Source organism: Ostrinia nubilalis, chromosome 1 (assembly GCF_963855985.1).
Source record: "Ostrinia nubilalis chromosome 1, ilOstNubi1.1, whole genome shotgun sequence".
Classification (NCBI taxonomy): domain Eukaryota; kingdom Metazoa; phylum Arthropoda; class Insecta; order Lepidoptera; family Crambidae; genus Ostrinia; species Ostrinia nubilalis.
The window spans coordinates 10,003,365-10,017,509 of NC_087088.1; the positions used below are offsets into that span (position 1 = coordinate 10,003,365).

The following is a 14,145-nucleotide window of genomic DNA, read 5'->3' on the forward strand; positions in this document are numbered from 1 at the left end:
AGGCCAGAAGCTGGGTAAGGCTTGCCCCTCCCCCCAGGCCATAAGCATAAGCTGGATATGACTCCCCTTCGGCCAGAAGCTGGGTATGACACCCCCCCCCCATGCCAGAAATGCCAGAAACTGGGTATAACTTGACCCCCCCTCCCCCCAGCCCATAGAAACTGGTTATGACTTGACCCCCCCTCCCCCCAGCCCATAAGCATAAGCTGGATATGACTCCCCTTCGGCCAGAAGCTGGGTATGACACCCCTCCCCATGCCAGAAATGCCAGAAACTGGGTATAACTTGACCCCCCCCCCTCCCCCCAGCCCATAGAAACCGGTTATGACTTGACCCCCCCCCCCCCCTTCCCCCAGGCCAGAAGCTGGGTAAGGCTAGCCCCTTCCCCCAGTCCATAAGCATAAGCTAGGTATGACTCCCCCTCGGCCAGAAGCTGGGTATGACTTACCCCCCCCCCCCCTCAGGCCAGAAACTGGCTTTGACTTGCCTCTCCCCCCCTCCCACCAAGGCCAGGTTAAGTTACACTCACCCCAACCGCGTCTCCGCATTCCATCGAATCCGATGAAAATGTGGTTTTTGGACATAGCGATACTTATTTTTCACAATTTTTATTTTTAAAAATTACTGGTCGATGGGTTACTTTATTTTGATGAATAAATGTTATTAAAAGTTTTTTTCTAAAACTGATAGTTTAGCTGGAAAAAAATATTTTCCATCCCAATAGTACGCCGGCTGCGCTCGATTCGGATATAGTGACGTCACGCGGCCCTGCGTACGTTGACTTTTAGCGGCAAAAACGGCCTATGTTTATTACTTAATATCTTCGTAAGTAATGGTCCGATTTGGATAATTAAAAAGATATATCTTTCTTATGTCTTAAAGATTAACGTAGATACTAGTTTTATTGAATTTTCTACAACAGTACTGATCCTCATTCACTTAAAACACAAGCTATTTTCCTTAAACCAAAGAATACGAAAAAAGTGCATCAATTCTATTTATGTGAACTCTACTTCATGGTTTCAGTATTAGATATCGTAAGCTCCAAGAGCACAACTTACATAAGCACAAAAAAATATTCAATGTTATTCTAAATTATGTTATATTTCCAAGTACCTACTTATTCATGAAAGATTCCTTACCACATAAACCGCATATTCCCTGAGTGTGGGCACAATTAGGAATGAGAATTAGCAATTAGAAAACACCTTTGTTATCACTTAAATACACATTTACCAAAAGTATGTCAGATAATTTCAGAAATGTCCTTCATTAGTCATCGTAGGCCTAATTCATAGCAAAAACTTATCGCGAAATAGAATGTAGTGTCAGTATTAAACGGTCAATAAGTAAACTTTCTTATCTATTTGTTTGAAGTCTAGTCACTCCTTCGGAACGGCTTCATGCAAAGCTTGCTATTAAGCAACGTTTCGCAAAACGCTGCCGCGGACGACAATGCCGTGACAACGCGGCAAGACAAATACTTGTTATCTTATGAATAATGCCGATTATGTTAGGTAAACAAGCACGCACGCAGTCCACTGTATTTTTCACAAAACCTTATCATTCACAGTATGTTCTTATTTTGGCAGCTAAATGATTCGTAGCATAATTTTGAGTTACTTTAGTTATTTATAGCACAAGACCCAGAACTAAATAAATAGAGCTTTGTCTTGGTGGAGCTTTCTCATTGAGGTCTAGCGATCAGCCATTTTATAATTTTGTTAGATTACGTATTTACGAGTATGTATAATGACATCAGCGAAAATATTCAGCTCCTTAAGAAAACAATTAATAGCAGACAAAATAAGTATAATAATAATAAATTACTTTTAAATAATGTTATAATAACATTACTGTCCATAAAACACCACTCACAGGACAGGGAAGTAAATAATTTCTGAAATGTAGAGTCCGCAACATCAAAGTTATAACATAAAGTACTCACCGCACCAATGCCAGTGTATTAACTGGTAACCCATTGCAATCATGTAGCCAGCCCCCTTAACTACGTTTTTAATATAATTACAGACTCATTACAGCCTATAAAATACTAAAAAGACCTTTAAACCCGCCTCGGGCTATGTCATTTTCCATCAGACTGTATTTACCCAGATGCATAAATCAATTTCTTTTACTGTACGTAATCTTCGCTTTCGGTTGTAAATTCATTTCACGGCAGTTCCGAGTTGGATGTCCTGCATTAAAACATGCAGATTTGGCAGTTCGGACAGCCTGTGCGTGGATCGCTGCGGCGGCGGCGCACGAGTCACCTAGTTGTCGCACCCATTGTCCACGCCGCGACCGCTGGGTGAGCCCCTACCTCGCCATTACCTCATACGTTCAATATTGGGTTACGAGAATTTTACTTCAAGGTCCCCTTTGGGGAACAAATAGAGATGGTATAAATGCAAAGACGAGCAACAATGGCACGCAGTTGACGTTCGCAAACCCGCGCGACAAAATGAATACACTCATAATTTTGCTGTGCAGTGTTGTGGGTACGTGAAGTGAATGTGATTTTATTTAATAATCCAATAAACAAAATATAATAAATTATTAAAATCTTCAATTATTTAAAAAAATAAATATGTACATTAATTTTTCTTCAAAGTTTGTGCATAATATGGACTTAGTTTCTTGGATTTTTAAATTAACTAACTTAATTTTGTATTTGGTGTTTTAGGTAGTACCCTAGGATACTACGTGCAGCGTGAAGCCCCTTACAACATCGGGCCAAATGACCCGTACCCGGTGGAAGTGAGCCCGTACCTGCAGCAGGAACCTTCGCAACGACTGTTCTGGGGTAACGGACAGGGCAGCAACCAAGTCGGAGGTACGGGGTGGTGGGCCACTCTCACCAACAAGTTCCCGTTCCTTGGAAATATGTTCGGTCGATTGGAAGTGCCTACTGAATATGGAGTGCCAAATCAGCAGGTGTCGACGCAATATGGCGTGCCGCCTCAGCAACTATCAACCCAGTATGGCGTGCCAAATCAAATTCAGACGCAGTATGGCGTCCCATCAAGGTTTCAGCCACAATTCTATCAAGCAGTGCCGTTTCAGCAATCGGGTCAGTTTGCCCCCTCTGGACGCGACGTGGCGTTGACTGATGATGCTGTCATCATCACTCCTCCTCAGGTACCCATAGTGCCTCAGCCAGCCCCTGCGCCCATTCCCTCGCCGGAGCCTAACCCTGGTTACCAATATAACAAACCTCAATATCGCCTTGAGTTACCTCACAAATAGGTAAACATAGTTTTCAGCGTTTCACTTTGATGTAGCAATAGTATTTTTGAAACGACGAAAGTTAACGGGTATCTATTTTTAAGAATAATTAAGACAACAATACCTTCTAAGAGGCTCTCTGTTGAATAATGCATTGTACTACCTATTTGGCGTATTGTAGTGCGACACCGACAATTTATTAACCCAAAGAAATGTAAGCATTGTATGATTAATAAAAACGATAAATCTTCATATTGTTGAGTCACTTTAATATTCATCCATTCTGAGTTTCCTAACACTTTTATAAAAATAATCATCTATGTACTTAAATAGAGAAATATAGAGTAGGCTTTAACATATTACATTTTTTTATCCACAACGAGGAAGCTCTTGGCTTGTATCTCACCTGATGATACATACATAACCATACTTACTACAGTAATACATTTATTAAACACGAGTACAATGTAATATAATTATGTAGAACTTCATTTCTAGGATATAATTATGTCTAGATTGATATTGACATCCATGAATCTTAACTAGTTTTGAATTAATTAAGTTCATTTTAAGTAGCAACTTTCTTACTTATCGAAAGGAAATGTTTCATAATATGATTGCCCTTTTAATCCGAAAATAATACGCGTTGCAATCACATTATGTAACGTCCCAAGAATCTTCATTGTGTTGATTGTCTCGTGCGATTTATCTGCTTGCCTGATTTATGGCATCAGGTGGTCAAACATACAAGTATGGCATGAAGGCATCGATCTCCAATAACGTGGCTCATACATATGCGATGAATGCACTTAACGAAATATTGTTAAAAAAGTTGTGGTTATGTTTTAATGAGGAGAAACTGCGGTTGCAACCTCAATCCTAGTGATTTTTCGAGATGAAACGACGAAATTATTTTTTATTTTAAACAAAATAACTAATTATAAATGCACCCTACTATAATACTCGTAATTCTGCTTCACCCAATGAGTGGTAGAGAGTGTCACATGATTGTAAGTCCACTAATTATACCTAAATAGATTTGTAGTAAGTAATTTATGGAGGTCAACGCAAGATACTGTTTTCATAAGGTTCATTTATAGATGCCGGTCATATTTAGTGGGACACAGAGGTGTACTGATCGTAGTAGCCATTCCCTGAAGAGTCCATGCCGACGGATGAGCTGGCGAGGACTGAGCGGCCGCTCGAGACGGGGCCTGACATGCGGCGGGTCATTCCGGCACTGTAATTAAAATTGACATTAAGATTACGAATATAGCATTGAAGGAAATCTGCGGTTTAACACAAGAATTATTGTATTTATGTAGTACAGGATAGCAACCAAGCCCACCCAGATTGATCCATCGGTAGCGACATTCAAGTCTTGGAACTCTACTCTGGTGTTATGAATGGATTGGAACTTGAGTATGAAGTTCATCAATCACCGCCTTGAAACTATCCTTGAATTTGAATCTAGTTTGACCCCAAGCACCCCACATCCAATATTCACGTTGTACTAAACCTTACATGTTTCCTAGAAAACGGATGTAGGTACTCGTATATTATCTACTACCTACAACTACATCCGTTTTTTCACTCCGTTATTCGTTATTTCATTCCTTTTAAATTATTTATGTACCAACCTATTGAAAACGGTTTTCACTGTTGTATGGCACGAAGGCACTATTTTAATACAATTAGCAAACTTACTTTTATATTTTAATTGCTATTATTTTATCTTTGTTAATTTAATTTGCATTTTACGACGACCCCAGTGCCCCAAAGATCTTTGCTGAAAATCAGCGTCGTGGCACCTACATTGTCACGTCTAATGCTGTATCAAGAACCTTTTTTGCACAGTACACATGTATACTTTATTCTGTATTTTAAATAATTATATTGGTGTTTTGTACTATATTCATTGTAAGACATGTATTATCATTTAGTTTATTTTCCTAGAGGTTTTTACCTTAAAATGTCGAACTGAACCATGAATTGCGCACATAACACGTAAAATGTAAATGACTTACGAGTACTTACAAGTAAAAAGTTGACTACGTTAACCCACAACAATTTTAACCAGTAAGTACGCTAGTAACACCCACTTAAGTATCTTCAACCGGTAATGATGTGAATCAACTTTTTTTTGGATTCGTGTGTAGAGGCTTTGTGAATGATTAAAAGATATTATGAATCATTTTATGTAGGTACGTTATGTACTGTAAGTTTAAAGTTATTAATTTGATATTTTTGTATAGCCTGTTGAGATTTAAGTGGCGAAATAAATAATGAGTTAATTACAACTTGCATGTAGAGAAGTTACTTTCGTACACCGAATATTATTATGCAATTAACTTTTAAAGGTCTGCATGTTAATATGTATAAATAAGTCATTGGAGATAAATATAGCGAGATTTAAAGTTTTTTAAAGCTCATACTTATTTTGAAACAACTCTCAAGTATGAACAATGAATATACACTCAAGTTAACATAGGCTCCAATGCATGTAAGCTTAAGATTAATTTGAATTATTGGCAGACTAACATTAAGGCAGGTAAGAGCTTTTAGCTCTTACACTTACAGTACTATAACCATCATGAGAATGATACGTTAAATACGGTTATAGCCTAACCCCCTTACCAATAAAAGTTATTCACTCGTTGAACACTTGTTTAAAGTGACATTTAGTATGTGTGTGTAACTTTTTATTAGTAAGGGGGTATGCTTTTACTTATGTAACAATACTATGTAAAACTTATGTAAAAATTTCTACCCGTTTAAACCATAGGGTTTACTTTTTAGGGTTCCGTAGTCCTGACAAGGAACCCTTATAGTTTCGATATGTCTGTCTGTCTGTCTGTCTGTCCGAGGTTTTGCTTGGAAACTATTGGCACTAGGGAGCTGTAATTTTTTAGAGGTATGTATATTAATCACGCCGACAAAATATTTAGGGTAGCTCCCCTTTTTTTTCCATCTTCTACCCCATAGGGGTATCGTTGGATAGCTCTTTTAAAATGGCTTAGGGGTTTCTAAGCCCATTTTTCGATTTAGGGATCCGTTTGAAAAATGTTAAAGTTGAAAGTGACAATTTTTGTCCCCCCCCCCCCTAAAAACTAAACTGTTGGCTCGAAAAATCTGGAAAAATTCATGATAATAGTGCTTTTCATGAATTTTCAAGAAAAACTATAGCGGTTAAGATAAATCAGTTAGTTCAAAAGTAATAGTCGTTTTACTTATGTACTTATTATAAAATTTCATATTATAATAAAAATTCCTTAGAAGAAAATATTAAAAGTGACTTTAGATGAAGTAATTCCTTCTTCTGAAATATATTGTGGTAACGACGGACAACTACGGAACCCTACACTGCGCGTGGCACGACACGCACTTGGCCAATTTTTTTTTAACAATATACTTACATATTTCTAAGTAAAGGGACTGCTAGGAAATGTTTTCGCTGTAATGGCAGACAAAAAGTTGGAGTAAATATTTGCCTCCCGTTTTTTATGTCCCGTCAGTAGGTACTTTCTTCGTCTGAAAGTCCCTTCTGTGACATTGGGGCATCCAATTTTAGTTTCCTGTGTCGGTCGGTACCAAAATGTAAAAAATGGTTCTATATTGGCTCACATAAAATTCTAAATCCTATTCTTTGTCTTACTACCGATTTCTGTTCATAATAATCTCTCTTCATAATTTTATTTTTCATACTTTTTTTATTCATACATTTTTATTACTACCATCGGAGCTCATAACAGTTAGTAATCATAATTTTTTTATCAATACTGTTACTACCAAGAACCATTTAAAATACATAATTTTTATTTTCAGATCTTTTTTCTTCATAACATTCATTGATCATATTGTTTTAATTAATAATGTTGTTACTAAGAACATACTTCAACTCATAATGTTGTTGTTCAGAATAATTTACTTTATAACAGACATACTCGTATCTTTAAAAAAATCATATATAATTTAATAGAGTAGATAAGCATGCAGATCATGCAGCACGAAAGCAAGCATGCAGCATGCATTGGTATCTCCTCGTCTCCGGCGCTGCGGGATGTGCAGCCCTTCCGCCCTTGCGTAACGAGGCTCAGGCACCCACGCTTGCTTCCGCAGCTTCGGCTTTTTGGATCGCCATCGGCGCCTTCGGCGCCTCGGCGACCAGCCTCAGCCGCTCCAGCTCACCCGGGCGCCTGAGCCTCGTTACAGCAGGCGAGGGCTGCCCTCCCTCCGCGCCTTCGGCTTTTAAATTACACTCTAGGGGTAGGGCAGACAAGACTACGTGGAGTCGGTTTTGCAGCGATTCGTTTCTGTCACGTTAGTTTTATGGCACAAAATATTGCCTGTTTTGGACCATTTCAAATTAATTTAATGTTAAAATACGATTTAATACGAATACAGACATCATGATTTTCAATAATATGGATAAATACACTTATGAGTAATAAATTTATGAAAACAAATATTAGGATACATCACATTTATGAATATTATAGTTATTTATTCGAATAATTATGAGTTTCGATCATTAGTATAGAAAAATATATGAAAACAAATATTAGTAAAAACTAAGTGTATGATTAGTGATATTATGAATATCAATGATTATGTTTTTAAATATGTAGGTTTTAAATTTTTTATGAAGAATGATCATTATGGTATCAAATTGTATGAGAAATATTTTCGGACCTCCAATGATAGGAATTGAAAAGTTATGTAAGAAAATGCGCTACCGTAAAAAATATGTATAGCAATGTCGCGTGCTACAAACTTCGTTACTGCTCTCTGTAAGGAAACTCGTATGTATTGAATCACCTATACAACGTGTTATAAAAAAGCGCAAAACCTGAAATTAGTTTTTTCAGAGTCGAGACTAGAATTGATTCCATTAAAAAAATAGGGGGTCAAATTGTAACCAAAAAATATTTCAATTACTCTGTTATCAAAGGCGACTGAACTATTTACATTAGCTACTAACCTACTCATACACGTGCATGCATACATTATTGGATTAACTAGATCGCGCATAGAGTTAATTACAAAATAATTAGGATAGATCCAGTTAATTCTGTAACCTATTATTGGTACCGTTGGATAGAACTCGTGAAGCACTTTCAGGATCAGTAACCAGTTTTTCGATATCTTGTATAGTTTAGAAATAATCGAAGGAGATCACTTATCGTTTCCACCCTGTATTATGTAAGAATCGTATGTAGGTAAGTTTTATAACGAACTAGCTTTTGTGTATAGCCTGTAGGCCACTAGATATAAATATGGTGTAGAAGTTACGAGCAATGTCTATCAAGTGCCTAATTTATCTATTTAACTAAATGGTAATTTTCATTTTTAATATCCCTATATTTATTTGTAAGATTTTATTGAATCAATGATACCTTCACCTTCGTAAATGTTCGTAAAGCAAAAGTACGTTAGCACAAATATTTTAGAGCTTAAAATGTAGAGCTAGTAGGTACTTTTTAATAGATGTAGTCAGCAAATATTAAAACAAGATTATCACTTCATAACTATTAAATCACATTTATTATCCTAAAATATTAATTACAATAAATATTTGTATCTTCCGGCAGTTGCACCGCAGTGGCGGACGCAGGCTGTGCGCGCGCAGGCGTGCAACTGGTGGAAAATTCTCGTTCAGGATGGATGAGCCAACACCAAGTTAGTCTAGTTACGTCGCAGCCGCCTTTAATGCCTAGAAAAAAACGTTAGCACATATGAGTGATCAATTATTTATAATGCTGGACGAAAAGTATTTTTATTTTAAATAATTAAATCGATAACTCTTTGCATTATGTTATTTAATTTAAACAAAAAACAACTAAGCCATCACGAATGAACGGTTTTGACGTGTAAATTTAATTAGAAGATATTTATAACTTCTTTTGGATTTAATTATTTAATTTAATTAACTTTAAGCTACTTTTTTTTTCAAACATGCACCAACAAATCGCAAAAGTTGACTTTAATTTCCAAAACGATTATTATACGAGTTCTTAAACTCTGTTCTGTTGGCGAGCTCGTATTTATGAGCTTATTTTTAATTATGTAAATTACGAGGTTTAACCGTAAACCATATTCAAAAGCAGTTATTTACACTCATTGCACTGATGATGACTGTACGAGTATGTCGATTTTCAGCTTTGAATTTCTTAACATAGACTTGATTACCAGAGTGGCAGGTAGCTTTTGACTCTGTTTTTCGTATTCTTTTATGGTCATAATGATGGAAAAAGTAATGATTCTTACCTTAGTGCGTTTGGGTTTGCAGAGCCATAGTTTCTGAAGGATGGCAGGCCCCAGCCGCCGCCGCCTGAACCCGCGTTAGCGTTAGCGTGGGCATTCGCGTTGGCGCTGGCTGAACCACCTCCCCCTGAAAATTATACAGAAACATTGTTTTAATTAAGATGCAGAATAGAAATTGTATTTTATCATTGGCCCTAAATGTAATGTTATAAAATGTATAGATATAGATAGAGCAAAATAACAAGGCCCCAAGACTTAATTTCTCATTTAAGTGATATAAAATAGAGCTTGTATTACATTAAAAAAAATGCAGAAGTACCTCTTGATATACTTAAATGATAATTAACTAACTGTTCTGTTCTGTTGCTTTGTTTTAGGTGTACCTACTCGTAGGTACCGCAATAGCGTACCACCAAGCACCGGGTTACCTACGCCATATCGAATGACAAATGATCGAAAATCAAAATATCGAATACGTTTCATCGAACGATCAAAATATCGAGCGATCAAAATATCGAATGCTCAAAATATCGAACGTTCAGAATATCGAACGATCAAAATATCGAACGATCAAAATATCGAACGATCAAAATATCGAAAGTCGATATAGACGTTTTTATTTAATTCATCTACCTTGCTCGGCTCCGGTGCATGGTTGTGTTTGGTCGTACAGTTTTGTTTTGCCAGTTAATGTGTGCCTTAAGTATTTTTGTGCCTGAAAAGTTTATAAATTTGAAGAATAATGTCCGTGGGGACCTATTATAAGCCTAGCCTGTCCCAAAAAGGAAAAACAGTCCTCATTTTAGAGGGCTTTGTAATGGCAATGAACAACACAATCATGCACCGGAGCCGAGCAAGGTAGATGAAATTTAATAAAATTCTATATCGACTTTCGATATTTTGATCGTTCGATATTTTGATATTTCGATATTTTGATCGTTCGATATTCTGAACGTTCGATATTTTGAGCATTCGATATTTTGATCGTTCGATATTTTGATCGTTCGATGAAACGTATTCGATATTTAGATTTTCGATCATTTGTCATTCGATATGGCGTAGGTAACCCCCAAGCACCTGTGTGTGAATTGTGATCTCTGTGTGACATAAATACAGTCGTTTACTCTTAGTTTCAAACCAAACGGTACTTTTTAAACAATAGAAAAGCATTTACATTCAAAATGCTTGTTTAAGATCATTTATGTAAACCGAGAATTCAGCGCAAGCTTTGCGACTTTGAAAGTTGCCATCGAAAGCTATGTTCAATATGCATAAGTAAAGTGTAGGTAACTAGGCTGTGTTTCATAGAAAGTGGGTTCAATCGATCATTTTTTGTGAATGTAGATTGCAGAGTTGCTTGAGAGTGGACCGTTAGACGAACGGAGCCGGCGACTGCGCTCGCTTTTATGAATGTTCCCAACGCGCCTGGCTATACTGTTATAGTGATCTACATACGGGTACCTACAACTCAAGCTTACACCGGTGCATACCAATGAGTAGCGATGCATTTGTATGCACAGTTTCCTACATTAGCGTGAATGGAAATGTCTTTCTCTTCCAAGAGCATAACCTGAGGTGTTTTTCAATTAATAAGTTAGAACCAGTCCAGTTTCATGTTACTTACTTTACATTTTTATTAACTTTGATAGTTAATAAATATGCAAGTCCGTAACTTGGGTTACTTAGCATGATATTCAATAAACTACGCCTCTTACTAGTTAATATGCACTTTATAAAGACGGCGAAGCGGTTGCGATGATCTTGAATCAGAATTAAAGTTACATTGATGGACAATCTATATACCTATTAGGTTTAGAAGGTTTCTTATTCACTGATTGTAAAATAAGTAAGGTCACTTTACAAAAAATAATTTTACCCAATATACCTATCTAACAAATCATCTTCAAATATAAAGGACATTCAACATGATATCACATTCAACACATCGTGACTCTTTACAAGAGGCGTTTAATTCAAGGACTTCCGCTGTCAATGATTATAATTTATAACATTGGAAATGAGATTTTAATTGGCTACCTACGGATGTACTAGTGGGTCGGGCAATGACTTGCTCGTTCAACCGTGAAAGCGATGTTTTTTACCATTTGCACGTGGTAGAGTCGCCAGTAGAACTTGAGCTTAGCTTAGCTTTTCTGATAAAATGATATCGTATTTTTGTATCTACCAGTTTTGTAGGTGTTTGTCTTGATTTTAACGTTAGCTATGAACTATGAACCACAAGTATCACGGCTGGCCTATAACTGTCAATCAAGTTTAAATGAGTGGCTTTACGTTATGTAACCTGGCTATCTCAGACTTTATGTCAATTTGGTATTTAGCATTATGCTAAATAAAATAGCGTAACTTAATAACATGGAAAACCGTTGTAAACAAAACAAAATAATACACATAAATGTCAATTAATACAGGAATGAGGCATTGTTACTTATGTAATGACTTAAAAGTTATAGTTTCTACGTACCTACACGCTAAAACCCGTAATTTGTGATAAATACTGCTCTAAGTTATTACTTCTTGCAAGTACGTTTGTGTAGTTTATGGCACATTGTGTTTGCACAAGTTGCATTAACTACACAGCCTGAGGTTATTTAAGTGGTGTAACGGAAGCCTGTTAGTGCCGATGCTTGTGGACGTGCTAGAACGCTTAAACTAAATATGTACCCGTAACATAAACTTAGTTGTCGACTGGTTATCGTAGATGAAGACGAATACATATTATTAACTTACTAACGACCCACTTTAACTTGCACAGTGACGATAATTGCAATAGCTTTCCACGTGAATGTTTACATGTGGTCATCACAATGTTTACAGTTGACCTTATAGCAACTTATCAAGAACGCTGTTTGAGTTAATTAATCTCAATTACATGTATACTTGCTTTCAGTTGAACGTGATGGAAATAGTGTATAACTAAATTGGTGCAACAAACAAGAGATGGAAAAAACTCTACCATTCTAACAATAGAAGAAAAATATTTTGCTTTTGTCGTTTCAATGTTCATAAACTGATATGCAAACTTCTTGTAGATCTCCGTCAAAACCAACCAGTAAAGTTTATATCCTCAGAAAACCATACTTGTTTTGAGACTTACAGATAAGTAACTAACTATAACAACGAGGGGTGTCTTAAGCTTGTTTTGCGACCTGTAGATCTTAATAAACAATAGAGAGGTTAGTGATACTTACAGCTGTTGGCTTCAGCATTGGCATTAGCGTTGGCATTGGCCTCACTGCCGTAAGGGTAGGGGTTGAAAGAACGGCGCAGGCGCCGCAGCGGCACTGGGTGCGATGCGTGGCCTTCCGCGTCTATGGTGTAGTATGCACGGGGCACGTAGAACTGACCTCCTGGAAGCATGGGGTATATGCATGAGTAAATGTGAGTATATCACTAGAATTCAGGATCATGTTGAGATGAAATTAGTGAAGCAATCTGTTGATAGAGATTTTTTACTCATACTGAAACTGATCCATTTTAGATTTATAAACCACCTTCTCAATATTTTAACTAGCTATTTATTAATAATTTTGTTACAATAACATTTAATGTCGCTATTTATTCAGATCTTAGTCAGTTACATACGTAATTTATGTAAGTATCCACAGTTATTAAACTTCCATGTAGATATGTAAGTAAAATACCTTCCCCATAAGTAATGGTCATACTTATTAATAACTATATCGAACTGAGGCTACAATGAGCAATGATGAGTTCATTTAATTACAGTCATTAAAAAAATCTTGTTAACCGGGAAAAGTTGAGATCATCATTCTATATCCACATGAGCTGACCGTCACGATCCCAACAGTTTATTTTCAATAATCTGCGCCGAACTCAGGCCGACCTCTACAAATCGTGACTGTAACTTAAACCTTAGATCGGAAAAGATGAAATCATTTAATAACTACTTGGTGGTAAATTACTTAACTTTAATTTAAAGCCGATAGTTCCGCGTATGAATAATCATACCGTAGAAATTACCAATTAGAATCACATTATACGTTCATGTTCATCCTAAACATATTATTTACTAGTACCTATTTCTGTCTGCTGTTAGAGTTCAGGAAGGCAGAGGTTTTTTTTTATTTGACTTGTAAAATATTTAAAGAGGTCTTGTCTTATACCAACGAAGTGCACTATAGAGCCTAGCAAACCGTTAAATATTGAAATAACATTTAATAATTTCGAAGCGCATGTGCTTGGTGTAATGGTTTCAGACAAATGACTTAATGGTTTATTTGTACGAAGCACCCAACCATGAAGACGAACTTAACTTTTTGCATAATGAGTCACGCTCACGTAGTACGTTACACAAAAAGCCCATGATACAGCAGAAGCTTTCAATGGAACCGATCGTAAATTGCTTTCGTGGTACTCGAAAAGGAAAACACGGAGTGCAAATCGTCGCGAAGGGCAGCAAAAAGTGCAGGGCACTAACCTGCGGCCACCACGGCGACCAGTGCGAGGAAGAAGACTGTGGCACTCTGCATTCCGGCGGCGGTTTCGTCTGGCGTTCCAAACAAACTGGCTTCGTCCAACCCACCCACAGCTTTATATGCCACAACGTTTGGCGCGGACCGCGCGCAACACACGCCGCACGCTAACGGTTGTCGCTGCAAAAACCTATCATCG

General features: G+C 37.0%; 2 protein-coding genes across 2 annotated transcripts; one reads left to right on the forward strand and one right to left on the reverse strand.

Annotated features, from left to right (window-relative positions):
• The first annotated feature begins 2,337 nt into the window (after positions 1-2,337).
• LOC135071840 (uncharacterized) lies at positions 2,338-3,480 on the forward strand. Its single transcript, XM_063965677.1, has 2 exons — positions 2,338-2,501; positions 2,687-3,480. The coding sequence occupies exons 1-2, from the start codon at positions 2,465-2,467 to the stop codon at positions 3,247-3,249; spliced, it is 600 nt and encodes a 199-aa protein (XP_063821747.1). The 5' UTR covers positions 2,338-2,464; the 3' UTR covers positions 3,250-3,480.
• LOC135071850 (dachshund homolog 1-like) lies at positions 3,477-14,058 on the reverse strand. The gene is made up of 4 exons (XM_063965688.1): positions 13,952-14,058; positions 12,702-12,860; positions 9,496-9,619; positions 3,477-4,468 (listed from the first exon to the last, which is right to left on the reverse strand). Exons 1-4 carry the CDS (start codon positions 14,001-14,003, stop codon positions 4,342-4,344), a joined length of 462 nt encoding a protein of 153 aa, XP_063821758.1. The 5' UTR covers positions 14,004-14,058; the 3' UTR covers positions 3,477-4,341.
• Positions 14,059-14,145: the final 87 nt, after the last annotated feature.